The sequence below is a fragment of the Amblyomma mixtum genome, chromosome 6 (assembly GCF_055824585.1).
Source record: "Amblyomma mixtum isolate Tamu chromosome 6, ASM5582458v1, whole genome shotgun sequence".
NCBI classification, from domain to species: domain Eukaryota; kingdom Metazoa; phylum Arthropoda; class Arachnida; order Ixodida; family Ixodidae; genus Amblyomma; species Amblyomma mixtum.
This window is the reverse complement of record NC_143017.1, coordinates 8,209,506-8,232,055: the sequence shown is the minus strand read 5'-3', so window position 1 is coordinate 8,232,055 and position 22,550 is coordinate 8,209,506. Positions and strand designations below refer to the sequence as shown.

Sequence of the window (22,550 nt, the reverse complement as noted above, 5' to 3'; positions counted from 1 at the left end):
TAAAAGAGAAAGGATTCCATCTTCACTAATGATTAGTTCTGTCATGGGTTTCTTGATTGTGTATGCGGGTAGAGAAGCGTGAGAGGCTGTTCTGGTGAAAACGGACTGGAAAAACTTATTGAATTCATTTGCAATGTCATCAGGTTTACTTATGGTGTCGCTGAAATCTGTAATGATGGAACCAGTTGACTGTTCTTCAGATAAGTAGCGCCAAAACTTATGAGGGTTGTGAGCCATGAAGGAAGGCAGCGTCAAATCAAAGAAGCAAGTTTTTGCGTCTCGGATTTTGCTCTGTAAGCAGTTAACAAGACTTGCAATGTCATTCTTGTTTCCTTTTTTACGCCGTCGTTTTATTTTTCTTTTAAGTTGAATTATCTCGCGCGTTATCCACGGGTACTCCCTGTTTATGCGTTTTTTTCGAAGCGGAACGTATCTCTTTTCGCAAGTATTTACAATGTTTTTGAAACAGGACAATAGTTCACGAACATCGGTCAGTGCGCTGAATTCGGCAAAGCTGTTCTCAAGTGCATTTAGAATTGCAGGGTCATCTGCACGCTCATAGTCCTTGACAAAGGTTGGCAGTGTTTTCTTCTTTTTGCAAGTGACTACTATGGGGCATGACAATACTAGCAGTTTGTGGTCAGATATGCCGTCTTCGATGCGCACTGAACACCCTGGAAGTGTACTGCTAACAAAAATTAAATCAAGAAGTGAAGAGGAAGACGACAGAACTCGGGTGTTATCGGTAACCAGCTGATCTAAGGAAAAACTAAATGCTGTAAATAAAAGCGTTTCCGCGCTTTGGGCATCTTTTCCGTCGTGTGAAAAGTCCGCCCAATTAAATTTAAAGTCCCCCGATAAAATCAACTTAGATCTTGAGTTAGTGTGCTGGGACAGATAATCGTTCATTTTTTCCAGATAATCTGGCGGGGCGTTTGGGGGTCGATACACGCCTCCCAGTAATATACATTTACCGGAATATGTTATTTTGCACCACACACTTTCGTGGTCATCAATACCCTTCAGGACTGAATATTTTATGTTGTTTTTAATAGCTATAGCTACACCACCCCCTCGCGAACCCCTATCTTTACGTAGCAACTTATATGTTGATGGAACAACTTCCGAATCACGTACTCCTGCTTGTAACCATGTTTCTGTTATAATTATGATGTGAGGATGGTGTCCCAGAATTAGCTGCTCGAGGTGACCTAACTTGTTTACTATACTTCTAGCATTGCATGACAGGATTCTTAGTGTTTTGGTTTTGGCCGGTCAGATATGATTACTGTTCGAGCTTGCTGCTCCTGGAGTTGAGTTAGGCTGGGTGTGCCTTGCATCATCGGCCCTTCTTGTTATTTCGACCCTGGTTTGTTGTGTTTCATCCCAAATGAAAACCTTGCCATTGACCTTTAGCTTATCAAAGGAAAGCGACACCTTTGCCCCAGCCGCCCTCTCTCGCTCCGATGAGCGCCATAGCTTAGTGCGTAAGTCTCGTACCCTTTTTGAAAAATCTTCAGATATGGAAATGTTAGAGCCCTTTAGTTTGAAACAGCTTGACATAATATCTGTTTTCTCTGCGGAATTGAAGAACCGAACTATGACTGGACGTGGTGTTTTGCCTTTAGGATTACCTATCCTGTGAATTCTTTCGGCCGATTTCACTTCCATGACCAGCTTGTCTCTGAAGATTTCTTGCTTAACGTGTTCCTCAAGTGATTTAGCGTCTTCCTCCGGTTTCTCGGTCACACCATAAATCAATAAGTTGTTGCGTCGACTTCGGTTTTCCAAGTCATCTATTTTTGCTGCTATACCGTGAATGTGTTTGTTCGTACTTCTGGTTAGTCTTTCACTTTCATCAAGTCTTTCTTCGCATTTCTTCAACCTACCTAAGTCGTTTTCAATTGTTTCAATTCTCAACCTCATATTATCAACCGTTCTCTCGACATGTTTTAGGTTTGTAACTAACTCCTGCAAAGTTTTGTTTGTTTTTGCTTGTTCTTTCAGAATCTTTTTCAGTAGTTCATTGTTAAGATGACTGTCAGAGTCAGAGCTAGGGCCTGGGTTGAGTTCAATGTCACCAGATGTCAACAGTAAAAGCCTAATGACACTATAACAGTCACAAAGCATGCTCAGGAGAAATTGTGGACTTGGTAGCACCGTCAGGGTTACATCATTGTCTCTAACTGAGGAAACAGAGTATTTGCCACCAACCTGTACGACAAAAACGAAGTGTTTGAGCATTGGTATCCGGTCGGTGCCACCAAGTCCACTGAAGTGTCCAGCTGACGGGATCCTGGTTATATACCCGCGTAGGCGTGGCTCCGTTGACGTTCCAGCAGCAGCTCGGCGATAGCGGCTGTTGGTGTCGGCGATAGTTGTTGGTGTTGTGGCCTCGTGTCTTTGCGGACGTGTCTTTGGCCTCGTGTGTCGGCAGTATACAATCTATTGCGTCCATTCTCACCTGTGAGGACCCCGCCGATTCGCCTCATCTAGCCATGACTGCGCTGAGCCCTCCATCTTCTGCGCCTGATTCCTCCGCTACAGACCTGTTCCTTCACTCTATCGACACCGATCTTCCTTCCCCGCAACGGACGCAGCTTCTTAACCTCCTTCACCAGTTCCGCTCCTCCTTCGACTGTCATCGGAGTTCCTTGGGCCAAACTTCCACGGTCACCCATCGTGTCGACACCGGCAACCACGCACCAGTGCGGCAGTGCCCCTATCGTGTATCTGCCACCGAGCGCCATGCTACCGAAGAGCAAGTTGATAAAATGCTCCAAGATGGCGTGATCCAGCCCTCCAGTAGCCCTTGGGCTTCGCCTGTTGTGCTGGTCAAGAAGAAAGACGGCTCCATCCGATTTTGTGTCGACTACCGCCGCCTTAATAAGATTACGCGGAAGGATGTGTACCCTCTTCCCCGCATCGATGACGCTGTGGACTGTTTGCAAGGGGCCGAACTATTTTCTTCCCTTGATCTTCGTTCTGGATATTGGCAGGTCCCCATGGAAGCGGCTGATCGCCCCAAAACTGCTTTTGCAACCCCCGACGGCTTATACGAATTTACAGTTATGCCATTCGGCTTTTGTAATGTGCCTGCAACATTTGAGAGGATGATGGACACCATTTTGCGGGGATTAAAGTGGAAGGTATGCCTCTGCTACCTCGACGACATCGTGGTCTTTTCTGCTGATTTTGACACCCACCTCCATCGCCTGAGGCACATCTTGAACTGCCTTTCTGACGCCGGTTTGCAGCTAAACTTGAAGAAATGCCATTTTGCCGCTCGTACACTCACTATCTTAGGGCACGTTGTCTCCAAGGAAGACGTTTCTCCAGACCCAGCCAAACTTTGTGCGGTCGCTGCTTTTCCCAAGCTTACATCTGTCAAAGAACTGCGCAGCTTCCTTGTCCTGTGTTCCTACTTTCGTAGGTTTATTCGAAACTTTGCATCTATTGCTGCCCCTTTAACAGAACTCCTATCCAGCAGCTCCGACTTTTCACAGTGGTCACCTACCTCTTCCCTACACTCTTCCCTACACTGCAGCCGGTAACCGTTGGGCTATCGTCGCAGTTGACCACTTGACGAGGTATGCAGAAACCGCCGCCCTTCCATCCGCCTCAGCGTCTGACGTAGCCTCCTTCATTTTGCGACGGTTCATTCTTCGCCACGGCGCACCGCGCGAACTGCTGAGTGACAGAGGCCGCGTTTTCTTATCGGAAGTTGTCAAAGCCTTGCTCTGCAGGTGCAACATCATTCACTGAACAAGCTCTATATATCACCCGCAAACTAACGGCCTTACAGAAAGATTTAACCGTACCCTCGGCGATATGCTCTCTATATACGTCTCATCAGACCATTCAAACTGGGATCTCGTCCTTCCGTGTGTGACATACGCCAACAACACCGCAACGCAGTCGGCTACCGGCTTTTCCCCGTTCTATCTTCTTTACGGCCGTCACCCTTCTGCTCCACTCGATACCATTCTCCCATACCAGCCTGACGCATCTGAGTGTACTCCTATTTCGCAAGCTGCACGACACGCAGAAGAGTGTCGCCGAATCGCCCGTTCTCTCACAACTGAGGCCCAATACCGTCGGAAATCCCGCCACGACAGCCATCACACGCCCCCGCACTTTTCTTCTGGTAGCCTCGTGTGGCTCTGGATTCCGTCCAGTACTGCGGGCCTCTCCTCGAAACTTCTTGCAAAGTTTCACGGCCCCTACCGAGTTGTGGAACGCACCTCGCCTGTTAATTACGTGGTGGAACCGCTGATGCCGTCTCCTGATCCTCGCCGGCGCGAACGCGAGACTGTTCACGTGCAGCGCCTAAAGCCGCATTATGACCCGGCCATCTCACCTACGCCTAAGTCGCCAGGATGGCTCCTCTCCTCCCCGGGGGGCAGTTGTAACGACGAAGAAGTTCCTGTTCAGGCGAAGACGACGACGAACTTCTGACCGTTGTGTTGAGCGGCATTGCCATCGCTTTGTGTGTGGGCTCTCGGTGCTCGACCTCTGTGTCTACGTGGCCTGTGCCTCTGTGTCTACCGCCGGCGCCCAGTACCTCTAACCATCCCAGTACCCATCTTACACTACAATTATTCAAACGTATGTTGAGTTTGTCAATTTGGCCTACAGATCCCAGGAAGAACGAGCAGGTGCGTTAATTTTGGGCACACATTAGGAAAAGTTTCATGAAGGCCTTGGCAATGATTGAGCAAGCATTCATGCGGGATTGCAAGACCTCTATGAAACGCTGTTACCAAAATTTAACTTCTTGAATTGGTTGCAAGCACGGCAGCAGATTTTAACTCTTGTTATGGGTCATTTATTTCCATATTTGTGATCCAGATTCTGACCACTCTTTAGAACTGGGAGGGAGTGCATTGACATCTGCATGGAGCTACATAGGGTTGTCATAAATGTACAAACTTTTTGTTCCAGGTCACTGCTGGGGCTACCTGGTGTTACATTTATGACCCTGAGAGAAACCAGCCATCTTCTCTGGGCAGAGTCCATACTTGCCAAGAATGGTGAGACAAGTGTAAAGTCAAGTGCATGTTCAGGACTTTCCTTGGCATCGGTGGGATTGTGTAAAAAAAAGCTGACACCAGAAGGACAAAGTGTCAGTTCCACCTGCTACTGTGCCATTTTGCAGCACCAGGAGACATAACCCTAACAGGCCTACTGAAAGACGCAAAATAAACACGCCTCCCGCGTCTTTCCGTTTGCCCGAAAGTGCAGCAGCGGAAGTTCCGGTTACGTCACTTCAAACATAAATAGTAAGAAAACAAAAGTTACATCCTATATGTTTGTTAAAACGTATTGAAATTATGTTAAAACGTATTGTAATTATATGTAAACCAAAAACTTTTGTTTATAAAATGTTTTTGCTGCAATAAAACTTGCTCCCAGCAATCGACTTCCCACATCGGCTGCGTTTGTCGCGCCGCCTTTACTGCGTTGAAAAATAAAAGAAAAGCAGCAAGCAACTCGCGCGCGTTGTGGTGTGATTCACAAGGTTGGACCTTCTGTTGACAAAAAAGTTACTTTTACTATTCCTAGGGCATTTTCAGAATAAGGGTGGGAACAGCAGGCAGTGTTTGCAAACATCATAGGGGGCGTTCTAGGGTTGTCACTGTCGTCTGCTGCGGTACGCGTTTCGCTTTCGACCGCGCCATTTGTGAACTTTTCGCGTATAGATGTGTAGGTTGTCTAATTTGAATGATTGCATTAGCGAGTAAATCTGGCATACGCGGCAGCACTGGCAGCACGTCGGACTTTGAGAAGTTTGTGCAACACCCTGCAGGTGCAGGCGCCTGTTGGGAGCATGCCCTAAATCGCCACACATTCATCGTGACGTTTTAAAAAAAGATAGCTTCTAAATGACGTTACATACTCCGTAAAACTCTTCTCCAAAGCACTCGCCAACTGCTAACGAACGAGCGCCTTGATAGGTAGGATGTGAAATAAGAAAAATATCCCTGCAAGTTTTGTCTAAATGCGTCGCACTCCCGCCCGGTACCTCCTGCCAAAGCTGACTGCTGGGTACCGCTGTTTTAAAAATACATGCCAATGAAAATGAAGTTTCATATTTTCACGTTCATGTGAACTCGGGAGCGCTGTAAACATTTCTGAAAGCAGTACGTACCTTGTAGCATGTTTTCGATGCACTCGTGCAGGCAGGGCGCATTCATCGCCCATAACATTATTTTTCTGTGTCAATGTGATCACAGAATCGCTCAGGTATAGCCTACCTGACAAATGATAATTTCCAACCATGCTAGAAATTTAGCATAAGTAACCGCTGTGTTTTGCGTTGCAATAAGCCAACCACTGTGTTCCTATACATATGCACAAAACGAAATTTTTCTTTTTAGGCAGAGGAGGAGGAGGATTTATTGACGGGAAAGGCAGAGCCTATACCCTATTAATTCTCCTTTTCCTCTAAAGCTCCTAATCATTCCAACAGTTCACCGCCTGTGTCTTGGCCACTCCCCCGTAGTGGGTATGTGCCATTCTACTTGAGGCCAACCAACCAACCAACCAGAGAGGTTGGCCGGAAAAATGAATATCTGGCCTGCTACTCAAGATGAATGAATGAATGAATGAATTCCAGAAGAGGGCAAATACGGGCTGGTTGGTACATGTTTTACGAATTGGAAAAACAGCGCAATCAAAGACGAGACACAAGAGAACGACAATCAATCCTCTTTGCGCTGTTTTTCCAATTCGTAAAAATGAATGAATGAATGAATGAATGAATGAATGAATGAATGAATGAATGAATGAATGAATGAATGAATGAATGAATGAATGAATGAATGAATGAATGAATGAATGAATGAATGAATGAATGAATGAATGAATGAATGAATGAATGAATGCTCCCGATGAAGACCTTAGCTTCGGTTGACAATGCCTCCGGGACGTTTCTGCTTCGACAACGGGCACTGTCGTTTTGCGAAGCGACATTCCCAGCGAAGAAAGGGCCTTGGAGTGGGTGAAATGTTACAGCGGTGCTACGAACACATCATGGATCATCTGCAGCGCCCAAAAGGAGGGAAAATGTCAAAAGTAGGTCTGCATTGTTTACTCCGCGCTTTCTGCAGTTTGGCACATTTTTGTGCGCTTATAGGTTAGCCGGTAAACGCATTAAAAAAAAAGAATCTCTTTAGCAGTTCATGAAAATCCTCTAAGGTAACAAACTGCCAGGCAATTTAATTGCTGCTCTCTGCAAATTATTTTAGTCAACGTTAACTGTCCAATCCAAACCTGAACAGTTAGCTAGAATCTAAATGTGCTGCCTTGCCCCCCCCCCCCCCTTCTCAAGGTGGGGGGCATCGAACCGCAAGGTAGTTTGTATACACACTGCACATTTGTGGGCGAGCTACAGCTTTGCAGGAAAACAAGCTTGAAGTGACGAAATATGGTCTAAACAGCAGTAGTTCACAACCACGAGCTACCTTTCCCACAATTATTTCCCCATCTTGGTCGAATAGCATCTCAAGAGGTGCATTCCATAACTTCAAGGTACTTTTTGTTCAAAGAAAGTTCTCGCGACACGAAATCACGGTTAACATGCGATGCAGGAAAGCTACCTTATCTGGAACGAAAGTGCTGTTCAGAAAGAGGTTAATTATAACGTGGCCATTAGCATAAATTTGTTGCAGGCTAGACTTCAAACATGATTAATGATTTGTAGTTATATTCTTTTGACTAGTTTTTTGTGTCCTATAATTTAAGTTTGGAGAAAGTCACATGCATTGCCAGAGCGGTGTGGCAGGATACATACAAAAATAGCTTACACGATGCAGTTTTCAACAATGCTAGTGAAATATGCACACCTAACGTTAGTTTAGTCCACTGTATATCAATGTGCAGATTAGAAAATTGAAGAAAGCGGTGTGTTATAGGATGAACATGTGTCCTTTGCAGAATGGTGTGTCACAAAGTTTGGAGGTGCCACCTCCATCACCTCAACAAGAAAAAATCCTCCAAGCGAACAACAAACCGCAGGGCAATGATCGACATAAAGATAAAAAAAGTCAACTATAACACGCAGAAGAATGATGCATATCTGTGGAGAGACCTCCCGCTGTGTGCAGTGATCAAGTTGCACACTCTGCACAATTACGCAACACCAAGTGCAGCTGCTCTTCGCCTTCTGCGATGCAGTGAAGGCAACAAACAACTTTTCCATCAGTACTTCGCCGATGGACTTACCCCGGCTGATGCGATACGCCTTCACGAAGCATCTCTGTGTGTTGAAGGTGACACTGGAAGCCTGCTGAAACTTGCCAGTGGTGCACTTAACCAACCAAAAGGGTTGTTTACCGTATGTACGAGAGCTGGCGACAGGAGCATTACGGCACAGTTTCCGAACCACTGGGGAGGCTGCAGGAGAAAATTCCACAGCACGGGAGCATCCATGCACAATGCTGCTAAACTAGCAATACAGCAGGACCTCTTGTCTCTCATCACTAAAAGCAGGCCGAGTTGTGATGTCCTCCAGCAGTCTCTTATTCTGTGCCACTTCAACACAAACTGGCACACTCAGCACAAGTGCAGAGCTGAACTGAGAATCAATAATTGTGGACACAACATTAGACCATATGAGAACAAGAGAGAAGGTCGTCACTTTTGCCAGGTTGTGTTGTTGTAAGCAGACACATACTTAAAGCTAAATGCATTATTACTGCCCTGGAAGAAGTGAAACAAGTTCAAATATGTGTCTCATTAGCCTACTGAATGTACTGATGAGAGTGGACAATTAACAGCAACAATGTAGAAAGCATGATCGCTTTCTCGATTGCGACACATAGATACTGCTTAGCAATACCCCAGCTGGGAATTAAAAGCACCTATTAATAAAGAAGAGAAAAATTTTCCAGCTCTCACCTTGTTTACACAAAGATGCCAAGAATGTTGCCTACCATAGAGCACCTTTAGCAATCTATTTAATGCCAAAAATTTATTCAGGCCTGTAATGTCAGGAGATAGCTTTCTTTAACACAACAAGTTAGAGACAAATATTTGTTCTGTGCACTACAAAAGCAATATGCCCTATACTTTTGCAGCCAATTATTGTGCTTAGAGAAAACTACAATGTAGCACATCCACCTAGCAGGCAGTGAGCATAAATATGTGAACAAGCATATCTGGCTTGCATGGCTGAAGGCCCGACTGAAAACGAGTCCTTTCATAAAATGCTAGGATGACCTAATACAGCATGAAAATTTTGTTAGGGAAGTGGCCAGAAAATTTTAATACATGAGGAATGTTTTTGATGCCAAAAATGCAGTCTTGATTATAGGTGATAAAGCCATCACCTGAGCAGAGGCCACGGAAATGGCAACTTTAAAAAATATTTGCGCTGGAAAGGAATATTGCACGGCCACCAAACTTAGAGAACATACAATAGAAGTATGTTTTTTGTAAAAAAAAAAATTAGGAGTTAACAGTTGAGTATTTTTTGAGCATTTTGATAAAAACTTGCAACGGTGCTGATGACAATGTGTTGAGAGTTTTTAGTTTTATTTTGCACATTTAGCTGTCTTATTTTCCTGGTGAGATGAAAGTGGACAGCTAGTAGCGATACAAAAAGTTAGATTATTCAGGCACCTAACCCTTTGTTCTACAGAACAAAAAATCTCACCAGACAATACCCATCTCTCATTTTATTGTCCTTCCTACCACATACATATTTTGTTTTCATTGAAAATATGCTCTACGTCCACATAAGAGTAATCCATTGATGCAGGAAAACTTTAATTTGCTCTCAGTGTCTCATAAAGGTGATAATTTGTTTTGCAACACCAACTATGCTTTCATGTTATGCCATACTAAACCGTCAAAACCCGCTTTTTATGCAGGAGTTGATGTGAAGGCGCACTCAGAGGGAGGGGCAGGAAGCTGGGCAGTTCTCCTGGTAACTCCAATCATGAGGCGTGCCCAGCTGCTTGAATCATCCTCTGAAGTCATCTTCGTTGATTCCACGGCATCATGTGACTCAACAAGCAGCAGCGTGACAGTTATGCTGACAGCGACATCAGCTGGTGCTGTACCCATAGCAGTCATTGTGCACAGCAGCCAGACTACTGAGGGCTACTCAGCTGGCTTCGAGCTCCTGAAGCACAACTACCCCTTTTGCTTTGGAGGCTGTGAGGTGGGCACAGGAAAATTGCAAATTATACTTACTGCATGTTGTTTGAAAGAATGCCAGGTAATGCTAGATTACATGAGTTAGGCAACATTGGTTCAGAATATGGGTCTGCTCCAGCCTGTACTTTCTGCAAGCTCCAAGAGGCACTGCTTAACAATATCAGCATTGGCTACAAGCCATGCCTACAACTTTTAAGCTTCAACAGTTTGCTCCAAGAGGCGGTGTGACACTCTGCAAACCTTAAAATCTTGGACTTTTCATCTTGTTTGATAAAAAAAAAATTAAGTTAATGCAAGCCCATACCAATGCTGCCTAAACTCCTGCTTGCCCAACCTGTCAGGTCAGTAGCAGTCGATTTCATTTAAAATTTGAGCCACAAATGAACAAGCTGTAGAGCTGAAGTGTTTGACATGTGAACTACACTGTGTAAATGTCACCTCTACATTTAAATATCAAACTGGATATAGATTATGCATGCACAGAGTTAGGACCCATTCAGTAATGCCATCAAAACCGAAGTGAAAAATATCATCATAGCAACACAGGGTAATGTAGCAAGGTTATCTGGTTATCAACTTATCCGGCACCCGCAAACATCTGTCATGGGAATGACTTAGCTGTTGCATAGCTGTCAGTATGTGGCTGTTTCTTGTCTGCAGGCACCAGAGACTTTCATGACTGACAACAGTGCTGCTGAGAAAGCAGCAATTCTTGACAACTGGCCAGAAGCCAGGCAGCTCCTATGCCACTTTCATGTGGCACAGGCTGAGTGGCGGTGGCTGATTCTTGCCACGCATGGTGTCAGCCCAAGTGAAAGGAAGTCATTGATGGTCATTTTTCAAAAGGTATGGAATTTATTCATAATCAGTGATATAAAATTTGAATGCATACAGAAACAGCAGTGAGTGACTGATTCAGAAGAAAAAGTTTTATGGTTTTATGGGGGTTTAATGTCCCAAAGTGACTCAGACTATAAGGGACGCCACAGTGAAAGGCTCTGAAAATTTCGGCCACCTGGGGTTCTTTAACATGCACTGACGTTGAACAGCACACGGGCCTCTAGAATTTTGCCTCCATCTAAGTTTGGCCACCGCGGCCGGGATCGAACCCACATCTGATGGTTGGGTCAGCAGCCGAGCACCGTAACCGGTGAGCCACAGCGGTGGCAAGGCCAGGTACTGTGTCACTGATACTACGTCACAGGACAATGTCTCACAAGTCGCATAGTGCATGCATGCTGTGCAGGCCTATGGTATTTGGTTGAAGAATGGGTGCTACAGCATGTCCAGTGCATGACAACACAGCCAATGCATTGACCACTTCTGTTTCAGTTTGTAGGCATCATACACACACTAAGTAATTGCAAAAAGTACAGCCAAACACAGCAGAGCTTTTGCCTGTCAATTCAGCATATGAAAGATGCAATAAAAAAATTGTAGGGCTACTTATGCAGCACAGTAGCGGCAGCATAAGTATCAGTGACAAGCAAGCATAACAGGGACCATTTGCAACTGTGGCGAGAGACAATACTGGTCAGGTAAGGAGCTGCACTACACAACCTCATGATCGTAGACAGCGGTATACAGTAGAGCTCACTTATAATGAACTTGATGGTCATGTGGACTTACCCCATTACAGCGCAAAAATACAGCCAGAGAAAGGTGATGGTTATTTCTTTAAAAGGTCTGCTGTGCATGCCTGTTTCTTCGAAGCAGACCCTATCAAACAGCTTTCTAAGCTCTTCAGAACGGTCATGTGCTCCTGGCCAAGCCCTAAGCAGCAGACGAGCTGTTTCAATGACGTGGTAATACCGTTAGTAAATGAGGCGCTCACGGCAACTGGTGAAAGCCCTCGTCTTCAATCCTCAAAAACGTTGTCAGGGTGCAGCGACAAAGCTACTGCAGCGCATGAGCACTCATAATGTACAGTATACATGACTCTTCTGTAAAGCTCTCAAGTAACGCATAGAGCTCCAAATAAAGCTATAGCTTGCCGTGACTACTAGGGTCTTGAAGCAATCTTTCCACCAGAATACAGTCGAATAGGCCTATAAACCAGATGGGAAATAACACCTCACCAAAAAACAATCGCTACTACTTTCAATCATACGGTGCACATTGTTCGAGAGCTCTAAACAAGGGTGACACAAGCTATCTGCTGTCTACGAATTGCCTGGACTCGGCAGCCACGCAGAGAGCAGAGATCCGACTGGATAAGTGATGAATCACGTGACTGGGTGGGCCTGCAAGGCATACCTCGTGACTGGTATTCAAGCTTCTCAAATCGCTGTCATTGACTAGGCACCGGCCGTGTGCAGCAGTTTGCTTCCAACACTGCCCCTGTCTAGAGCTTACCATGCTTCTGTTTCCACTTTAAATGCTTTACCCAACAGGCGTGCACGCAAGCACTGACTGACCCTGTAGCCTGTTGGAGCACACCTGGCCGGTAGTTTAAGTTTCAAATCCACTTTTTTATTTATTTATTTGGGGGGGGGGGAGAGACAGCTACATTTTCTTTGGGAGATCACAATAGCTGGGAGGCTGTGGGAGTAGTGAGCTTACAGTGCCTCCTTGTTAGTTATAACAGAGTTATATAGCCAAGGTTGTTCGTTTTATCTAAGATGCAATGTCATAGCCCTAATGGATTTTTTGACGGTAGCTCTACCTCATTTGTAATAACTGTTAGTTATAACTGCAGTCGTTATATGTGGACTAGATTGTATTCATGATTTGTGAATTAATAGAAAACTTGAACAGATGGCTGGCATCAAATTATCCATAAAAACCAGCAAATTTGGAAAACGGAGCCTTGAAATGATTCAGTAGGCCTGTTAGGGTTATGTCTCCTGGTGCTGCAAAATGGCACAGTAGCAGGTGGAACTGACACTTTGTCCTTCTGGTGTCAGCTTTTTTTTACACAATCCCACCGATGCCAAGGAAAGTCCTGAACATGCACTTGACTTTACACTTGTCTCACCATTCTTGGCAAGTATGGACTCTGCCCAGAGAAGATGGCTGGTTTCTCTCAGGGTCATAAATGTAACACCAGGTAGCCCCAGCAGTGACCTGGAACAAAAAGTTTGTACATTTATGACAACCCTATGTAGCTCCATGCAGATGTCAATGCACTCCCTCCCAGTTCTAAAGAGTGGTCAGAATCTGGATCACAAATATGGAAATAAATGACCCATAACAAGAGTTAAAATCTGCTGCCGTGCTTGCAACCAATTCAAGAAGTTAAATTTTGGTAACAGCGTTTCATAGAGGTCTTGCAATCCCGCATGAATGCTTGCTCAATCATTGCCAAGGCCTTCATGAAACTTTTCCTAATGTGTGCCCAAAATTAACGCACCTGCTCGTTCTTCCTGGGATCTGTAGGCCAAATTGACAAACTCAACATACGTTTGAATAATTGTAGTGTAAGATGGGTACTGGGATGGTTAGAGGTACTGGGCGCCGGCGGTAGACACAGAGGCACAGGCCACGTAGACACAGAGGTCGAGCACCGAGAGCCCACACACAAAGCGATGGCAATGCCGCTCAACACAACGGTCAGAAGTTCGTCGTCGTCTTCGCCTGAACAGGAACTTCTTCGTCGTTACAACTGCCCCCCGGGGAGGAGAGGAGCCATCCTGGCGACTTACGGCGTAGGTGAGATGGCCGGGTCATAATGCGGCTTTAGGCGCTGCACGTGAACAGTCTCGCGTTCGCGCCGGCGAAGATCAGGAGACGGCATCAGCGGTTCCACCACGTAATTAACAGGCGAGGTGCGTTCCACAACTCGGTAGGGGCCGTGAAACTTTGCAAGAAGTTTCGAGGAGAGGCCCGCAGTACTGGACGGAATCCAGAGCCACACGAGGCTACCAGAAGAAAAGTGCGGGGGCGTGTGATGGCTGTCGTGGCGGGATTTCCGACGGTATTGGGCCTCAGTTGTGAGAGAACGGGCGATTCGGCGACACTCTTCTGCGTGTCGTGCAGCTTGCGAAATAGGAGTACACTCAGATGCGTCAGGCTGGTATGGGAGAATGGTATCGAGTGGAGCAGAAGGGTGACGGCCGTAAAGAAGATAGAACGGGGAAAAGCCGGTAGCCGACTGCGTTGCGGTGTTGTTGGCGTATGTCACATACGGAAGGACGAGATCCCAGTTTGAATGGTCTGATGAGACGTATATAGAGAGCATATCGCCGAGGGTACGGTTAAATCTTTCTGTAAGGCCGTTAGTTTGCGAGTGATATATAGAGCTTGTTCAGTGAATGATGTTGCACCTGCGGAGCAAGGCTTTGACAACTTCCGATAAGAAAACGCGGCCTCTGTCACTCAGCAGTTCGCGCGGTGCGCCGTGGCGAAGAATGAACCGTCGCAAAATGAAGGAGGCTACGTCAGACGCTGAGGCGGATGGAAGGGCGGCGGTTTCTGCATACCTCGTCAAGTGGTCAACTGCGACGATAGCCCAACGGTTACCGGCTGCAGTGTAGGGAAGAGGTAGGTGACCACTGTGAAAAGTCGGAGCTGCTGGATAGGAGTTCTGTTAAAGGGGCAGCAATAGATGCAAAGTTTCGAATAAACCTACGAAAGTAGGAACACAGGACAAGGAAGCTGCGCAGTTCTTTGACAGATGTAGGCTTGGGAAAAGCAGCGACCGCACAAAGTTTGGCTGGGTCTGGAGAAACGTCTTCCTTGGAGACAACGTGCCCTAAGATAGTGAGTGTACGAGCGGCAAAATGGCATTTCTTCAAGTTTAGCTGCAAACCGGCGTCAGAAAGGCAGTTCAAGATGTGCCTCAGGCGATGGAGGTGGGTGTCAAAATCAGCAGAAAAGACCACGATGTCGTCGAGGTAGCAGAGGCATACCTTCCACTTTAATCCCCGCAAAATGGTGTCCATCATCCTCTCAAATGTTGCAGGCACATTACAAAAGCCGAATGGCATAACTGTAAATTCGTATAAGCCGTCGGGGGTTGCAAAAGCAGTTTTGGGGCGATCAGCCGCTTCCATGGGGACCTGCCAATATCCAGAACGAAGATCAAGGGAAGAAAATAGTTCGGCCCCTTGCAAACAGTCCACAGCGTCATCGATGCGGGGAAGAGGGTAGACATCCTTCCGCGTAATCTTATTAAGGCGGCGGTAGTCGACACAAAATCGGATGGAGCCGTCTTTCTTCTTGACCAGCACAACAGGCGAAGCCCAAGGGCTACTGGAGGGCTGGATCACGCCATCTTGGAGCATTTTATCAACTTGCTCTTCGGTAGCATGGCGCTCGGTGGCAGATACACGATAGGGGCACTGCCGCACTGGTGCGTGGTTGCCGGTGTCGACACGATGGGTGACCGTGGAAGTTTGGCCCAAGGAACTCCGATGACAGTCGAAGGAGGAGCGGAACTGGTGAAGGAGGTTAAGAAGCTGCGTCCGTTGCGGGGAAGGAAGATCGGTGTCGATAGAGTGAAGGAACAGGTCTGTAGCGGAGGAATCAGGCGCAGAAGATGGAGGGCTCAGCGCAGTCATGGCTAGATGAGGCGAATCGGCGGGGTCCTCACAGGTGAGAATGGACGCAATAGATTGTATACTGCCGACACACGAGGCCAAAGACACGTCCGCAAAGACACGAGGCCACAACACCAACAACTATCGCCGACACCAACAGCCGCTATCGCCGAGCTGCTGCTGGAACGTCAACGGAGCCACGCCTACGCGGGTATATAACCAGGATCCCGTCAGCTGGACACTTCAGTGGACTTGGTGGCACCGACCGGATACCAATGCTCAAACACTTCGTTTTTGTCGTACAGGTTGGTGGCAAATACTCTGTTTCCTCAGTTAGAGACAATGATGTAACCCTGACGGTGCTACCAAGTCCACAATTTCTCCTGAGCATGCTTTGTGACTGTTATAGTGTCATTAGGCTTTTACTGTTGACATCTGGTGACATTGAACTCTACCCAGGCCCTAGCTCTGACTCTGACAGTCATCTTAACAATGAACTACTGAAAAAGATTCCGAAAGAACAAGCAAAAACAAACAAAACTTTGCAGGAGTTAGTTACAAACCTAAAACATGTCGAGAGAACGGTTGATAATATGAGGTTGAGAATTGAAACAATTGAAAACGACTTAGGTAGGTTGAAGAAATGCGAAGAAAGACTTGATGAAAGTGAAAGACTAACCAGAAGTACGAACAAACACATTCACGGTATAGCAGCAAAAATAGATGACTTGGAAAACCGAAGTCGACGCAACAACTTATTGATTTATGGTGTGACCGAGAAACCGGAGGAAGACGCTAAATCACTTGAGGAACACGTTAAGCAAGAAATCTTCAGAGACAAGCTGGGCATGGAAGTGAAATCGGCCGAAAGAATTCACAGGATAGGTAATCCTAAAGGCAAAACACCACGTCCAGTCATAGTTCGGTTCTTCAATTCCGCAGAGAAAACAGATATTATGTCAAGCTGTTTCAAACTAAAGGGCTCTAACATTTCCATATCTGAAGATTTTTCAAAAAGGGTACGAGACTTACGCACTAAGCTATGGCGCTCATCGGAGCGAGAGAGGGCGGCTGGGGCAAAGGTGTCGCTTTCCTTTGATAAGCTAAAGGTCAATGGCAAGGTTTTCATTTGGGATGAAACACAACAAACCAGGGTCGAAATAACAAGAAGGGCCGATGATGCAAGGCACACCCAGCCTAACTCAACTCCAGGAGCAGCAAGCTCGAACAGTAATCATATCTGACCGGCCAAAAACAAAACACTAAGAATCCTGTCATTCAATGCTAGAAGTATAGTAAACAAGTTAGGTCACCTCGAGCAGCTAATTCTGGGACACCATCCTCACATCATAATTATAACAGAAACATGGTTACAAGCAGGAGTACGTGATTCGGAAGTTGTTCCATCAACATATAAGTTGCTACGTAAAGATAGGGGTTCGCGAGGGGGTGGTGTAGCTATAGCTATTAAAAACAACATAAAATATTCAGTCCTGAAGGGTATTGATGACCACGAAAGTGTGTGGTGCAAAATAACATATTCCGGTAAATGTATATTACTGGGAGGCGTGTATCGACCCCCAAACGCCCCGCCAGATTATCTGGAAAAAATGAACGATTATCTGTCCCAGCACACTAACTCAAGATCTAAGTTGATTTCATCGGGGGACTTTAAATTTAATTGGGCGGACTTTTCACACGACGGAAAAGATGCCCAAAGCGCGGAAACGCTTTTATTTACAGCATTTAGTTTTTCCTTAGATCAGCTGGTTACCGATAACACCCGAGTTCTGTCGTCTTCCTCTTCACTTCTTGATTTAGTTTTTGTTAGCAGTACACTTCCAGGGTGTTCAGTGCGCATCGAAGACGGCATATCTGACCACAAACTGCTAGTATTGTCATGCCCCATAGTAGTCACTTGCAAAAAGAAGAAAACACTGCCAACCTTTGTCAAGGACGATGAGCGTGCAGATGACCCTGCAATTCTAAATGCACTTGAGAACAGCTTTGCCGAATTCAGCGCACTGACCGATGTTCGTGAACTATTGTCCTGTTTCAAAAACATTGTAAATACTTGCGAAAAGAGATACGTTCCGCTTCGAAAAAAACGCATAAACAGGGAGTACCCGTGGATAACGCGCGAGATAATTCAACTTAAAAGAAAAATAAAACGACGGCGTAAAAAAGGAAACAAGAATGACATTGCAAGTCTTGTTAACTGCTTACAGAGCAAAATCCGAGACGCAAAAACTCGCTTCTTTGATTTGACGCTGCCTTCCTTCATGGCTCACAACCCTCATAAGTTTTGGCGCTACTTATCTGAAGAACAGTCAACTGGTTCCATCATTACAGATTTCAGCGACACCATAAGTAAACCTGATGACAATGCAAATGAATTCAATAAGTTTTTCCAGTCCGTTTTCACCAGAACAGCCTCTCACGCTTCTCTACCCGCACACAAAATCAAGAAACCCATGACAGAACTAATCATTAGTGAAGATGGAATCCTTTCTCTTTTACAAACACTTGACACAAAAAAATCTCCGGCTCCTGATTCCATCTCGAACACATTTTTAGTCCGATACGCTGACTGGGTGTCTAAATACCTGCATAAAATTTACACAACATCTTTACAAACACTCGTAATTCCAGATGACTGGCGCTGTGCCAAAATAATTCCTATACACAAATCGGGTCCTAAAACTGAACTGAATAATTATCGTCCGATATCGTTAACAAGCACTAGTTGTAAAATGATGGAACACATTATTTTTAAAGCCATGATCTCATATCTAGAAAATAATAATCTCATTTATGAAAAACAACACGGTTTCAGAACAGGGCTTTCAACAGTAACGCAGCTTGCTGAAATTACTCACGACATCGCTAACACAATTAATGAAGGCTACCAGATAGATGCTATATTCTTAGACTTCTCTAAAGCGTTTGATGTTGTTCCTCACGATGACCTTGTAACAAAATTACTATCTTTTGGCATTGATCGCAACATTGTGTCATGGATTTCCTGCTATTTGCAGAACAGAAAACAATGCGTCAAAATAGGTGAATACGTTTCGCAAAACCTGGATGTGTATTCGGGTGTACCCCAGGGATCAGTACTTGCGCCTGTTTTGTTCCTCATTTATATAAATGATATTCATTCCTGTGTTAGTTCATCGATCCAGCTTCGCCTTTTTGCAGACGATTGTGTCGTATATATAGCTGTAAAAAAATCTGACGATCAAATTCTCCTTAACAATTCCCTAGAATCAATCCACGCTTGGTGTATGACCTGGGGAATGAAACTTAACGCAGATAAAACCAAAAGTATCACATTCACTCATAAGAAGCATCCTCTAAGTTTTACATACACACTTGGTGACGCACAGGTTAAAAAATATGATCAGGTGAAGTATCTGGGGCTCATCCTAACATCTAACCTGCGTTGGGAGCCCTACATCAAATCCATTTGCTCTAAAGCTGAAGGTAAATTACATTATTTAAGGAGAAAGCTCCGTAACACGCCGGCCCATATTAAACTCAGTGCCTATAAAACTCTTATAAGACCTACCCTAGAATATGCGGATATAGTCTGGAGCCCCCATCAAAAAAGCTTAATCAACAAATTAGAGCGCATCCAAAAACTAGCAGTGAGGTTCGTCTATTCAAAGTATTCACGTCAAACTAGCGCTACCAGTCTAATAGTTCAGTCAAATTTACAAAGCCTGTCACAGAGAAGAATCATTTCCAGATTAAAGTTTTTGTTCCAACTTCTTCACGGTCACTTCAAAATAGCCAATTCACAATACTTACACCCGCCATTCAAACACTCGTCTAGAACAAACCATAGTAAAACACTTCGTCAACCAGTCAGCCGTGTAAATATCCACAGGTACTCCCTGTTTCCAGATGCTATATCATATTGGAATAAATTGCCTGAAGATGCGGTGAAGTGTACGTCCGTGGAACTATTTCTTAATTATATCGAAAAAATTGACTTTTCTGTTTGATTCTCTCCTAATCTTTTTGTGTTTGGGTCAGAGAACATCTCTGTATTTTTGAATTTTTGTTTTTACTCTGTTTGATCAATGATGCATTGTAAACACTCCTGCATGGGCCCGAAAAGGGCCTGCAGTATGTTCAAATAAATAAATAAATAAATAAATAAATAAACTATTCAGAGGCCTCGATTAGGGTCCTAAAAGACATAATCCTGCATAGAACTAAAGCATTTAATGTTGTGGCCCTAGCTGAGTTCCTCTCTGTTGTGTGGGAAGAGTATTTCTTGCACAGAATACTTGACCATGCCCACTCACGTGTGACTGGGCACATGCTGCAATATGAGAGGCTTCTGAAGAAACTGCCAGAAGGTACCAAAAACAACATCAGGTGTGATGGAGATGGGCATTATGTCGTCCCAAGTGGCAGTCCAGAGAGCAAGTTTTACACAGTGTACTCTGACATCGGCCTGTGCACATGCCGCTCTGGACAGCACGGTGCATTTTGTAAACACCAGGCACCCGTGCACAAAGTGATTGGTGGGATCTTCCCAAATGCACCTCTGCAGACTAGAGAAGGTCGCTACAACCTTGGAAAGCTTGCGCTCGGAGACAACTGCCCCGGCATTGATTTCTTCGAAGGCCTCCATGAGAAGACACAAGCGCTGCAAAATGCTGTGTGCGGCGAGGCTCCCACCGATGTTCCTGACTGTTGGAACGCTCCCTCTACCTCAACAGCTGCAACTAGCCAGTGCAGCCCTCCAGAAAGTAGGGAAACCTGCAGTGCTCAACCACTGAACCAGGTTTGCTATGGCGCTATACATTTGCAAGACAAGTGACGGCAACTCTATGTTAGCCGGAGTCATTATAAACCATAGTCATTGATGACAAGTGACTACACTTTTTGTGGTGGAGAATTTAAAATTCTGTGAACTCATAAAGAAAAATGTGCAACATTTTGCCGGAAACATAACACACAAAATAAATACACGCTTATTTCTGAACAACCCTTGTACTTCAAATGTACCTTCAGTAAAATAGCATGTGCTGGTTGTAGTTCACCATCAGGTAATACTTGGTATTCCCTCCACTTGAAGAATGGTGCTTGTTTGACAAAATGTCTCCCAGTGACTGATTTATCTCTCTAAGTCTGCCATGGTGCACAATCCTACACATGCTGTTGTGACCGTGCATGCAAGCCAGGCACAGCCGTGCATTAGTCTGTCCTCGGACTTCCCTCACTCATTAATGTACAGCCTGGTACCACAGAAGATAAAAACCCAAGAATGGATGTTGAGTCGAAACTGGAAACTTTTTGCCACCACCATTAATGCTTCTTTCGAGAGATGACAGTATCATGACTTTTCCTATACAGGACTGTGAACGCGTTGCCACTACAGCCGCCAAGCTTGACATGTTCACTTCCTTATGTATATGCAGAGGTCTAGCATGTCACAGCATCATCAAAACTGTGCAACAATATGCCGGCTTTCACGGGAATTAAAAAAAAAAACAGTCACATTTTTATTATTCTCTCGCTCCGATTGGTGTCTGCAATAACAAAAACGAAATTGTGGTTACTAACAAGAATTCTGCAGAAATTCTCAATTATGAAATTTTCCCCCCAAAGCAAGCGGACCTAACAACAGTTCATGCCCATGGAGGAAGCAAATTTAAATTTAGTGGAGAGGCCAAGATGCCACTGTTTGTGAAGCCACCCCACGATCAGACGATGTGCTTGCACCATCTGCATGGGCTCATCATCCTACTCTCACATGCCTCTCTGTTGCCCATAGCAGCAACAGCCTGCAAACGCCGAATGGCATGCTGCCTCTTAGCAACCATGATTCTGTTGCTACTGGCACCATAAAGAAGGTTTATGAATAATATGTTACTTCTACCACATATGCATCACAAAACTTCGCTCATTTTTCAATGGAAGAAAGCTTAACAAACCGTATCATGCCAGTATCTTTGACAAGTATCAGAATCACACAGCTCAGCTTCCTCTTTGCATGCAAAAGATTATAACAATCAGCCCATTGGTAGGCAAACAGCAGCCTTTAAGCAAAAAATTTTTGGTTTTTTTGTGTGTGTTTCAGGAACTGGAGGAAGACCCTTTTGAAGCCCTCATAGAAGCCTTTCTGCACCTAAAGGCTGAAGTTAACAACGACCCGACATGCATGAAGCACACAGCCAGACTTGCGAAAAAACTGAAAAGCCTTCCAAACAAGCAGAGCTTTGTCACACCACTAATAAACATGTCAGCTGCAGTCTGCAGGGTTTCAAGGTGCCGAGGCAAGATAAATGTGCAGCCAACAAGCATTGCAAGGAGACGACCTGGCCTGCACAAAGGCTCGAAACGTGTCCCACCAGGCAGGCCATCAAAGAAGGCCAAGCGCAGTCATTCGCTGTGTCGCAGTGTGGCAGACAACGTCCCAGCTGCAAAGTGACTGTCGACTGCTACGTCAGTCTGAGTGTGCCTGTGCGTGTGTCACATATATTAGGAAATTGGAAACAGAAGTATGAACTAAAATCTGGAAAAGAAAAATGGGATGACGATAAGCATGACGTGTATTAATCCAAGAATAAAGAAGATGAAGAAGAGGTACTCGGTGAGGTGGGAAGAGTTGATTGGTGGAGAACATTTGATTTGATTTGATTTATTGGGGTTTAACGTCCCAAAGCGACTCAAGCTATGAGGGACGCCGTAGTGAAGGGCTCCGGAAATTTCGACCAACTGGGGTTCTTTAACGTGCACAGACATCGCACAGCACACCGGCCTCTAGAATTTTGCCTCCAACGAGATTCGACCGCCGCAGCCGGGATCGAACCCACGTCTTTCGGGTCAGCAGCCGAGCGCCGTAACCACTGAGACATCGCGGCAGGTATTGGTGGAGAAGAGAAG

General features: G+C 45.3%; 4 protein-coding genes across 4 annotated transcripts; 3 read left to right on the top strand and 1 right to left on the bottom strand.

Moving 5' to 3' along the window:
- Positions 1-1,265: 1,265 nt before the first annotated feature.
- Positions 1,266-2,837, bottom strand: LOC149338169 (uncharacterized). The gene has a single exon (XM_089547535.1). The coding sequence runs from the start codon at positions 2,242-2,244 to the stop codon at positions 1,276-1,278; it is 969 nt and encodes a 322-aa protein (XP_089403661.1). The 5' UTR covers positions 2,245-2,837; the 3' UTR covers positions 1,266-1,275.
- A 7,064-nt stretch (positions 2,838-9,901) lies between these two features.
- Positions 9,902-22,273, top strand: LOC149338166 (uncharacterized). The gene is made up of 3 exons (XM_089547532.1): positions 9,902-10,168; positions 10,825-11,010; positions 21,745-22,273. Exons 1-3 carry the CDS (start codon positions 9,944-9,946, stop codon positions 22,093-22,095), a joined length of 762 nt encoding a protein of 253 aa, XP_089403658.1. The 5' UTR covers positions 9,902-9,943; the 3' UTR covers positions 22,096-22,273.
- LOC149338168 (uncharacterized) lies at positions 14,646-16,888 on the top strand. Its single transcript, XM_089549982.1, has one exon. It carries the CDS (start codon positions 15,920-15,922, stop codon positions 16,886-16,888), a length of 969 nt encoding a protein of 322 aa, XP_089406108.1. The 5' UTR covers positions 14,646-15,919.
- Positions 19,822-20,481, top strand: LOC149338167 (uncharacterized; the record flags this gene model as incomplete). The annotated part of the gene is made up of 1 exon (XM_089549981.1): positions 19,822-20,481. A coding segment is annotated over one exon (660 nt), but the record flags the coding sequence as incomplete, so codon positions are not given.
- Positions 22,274-22,550: the final 277 nt, after the last annotated feature.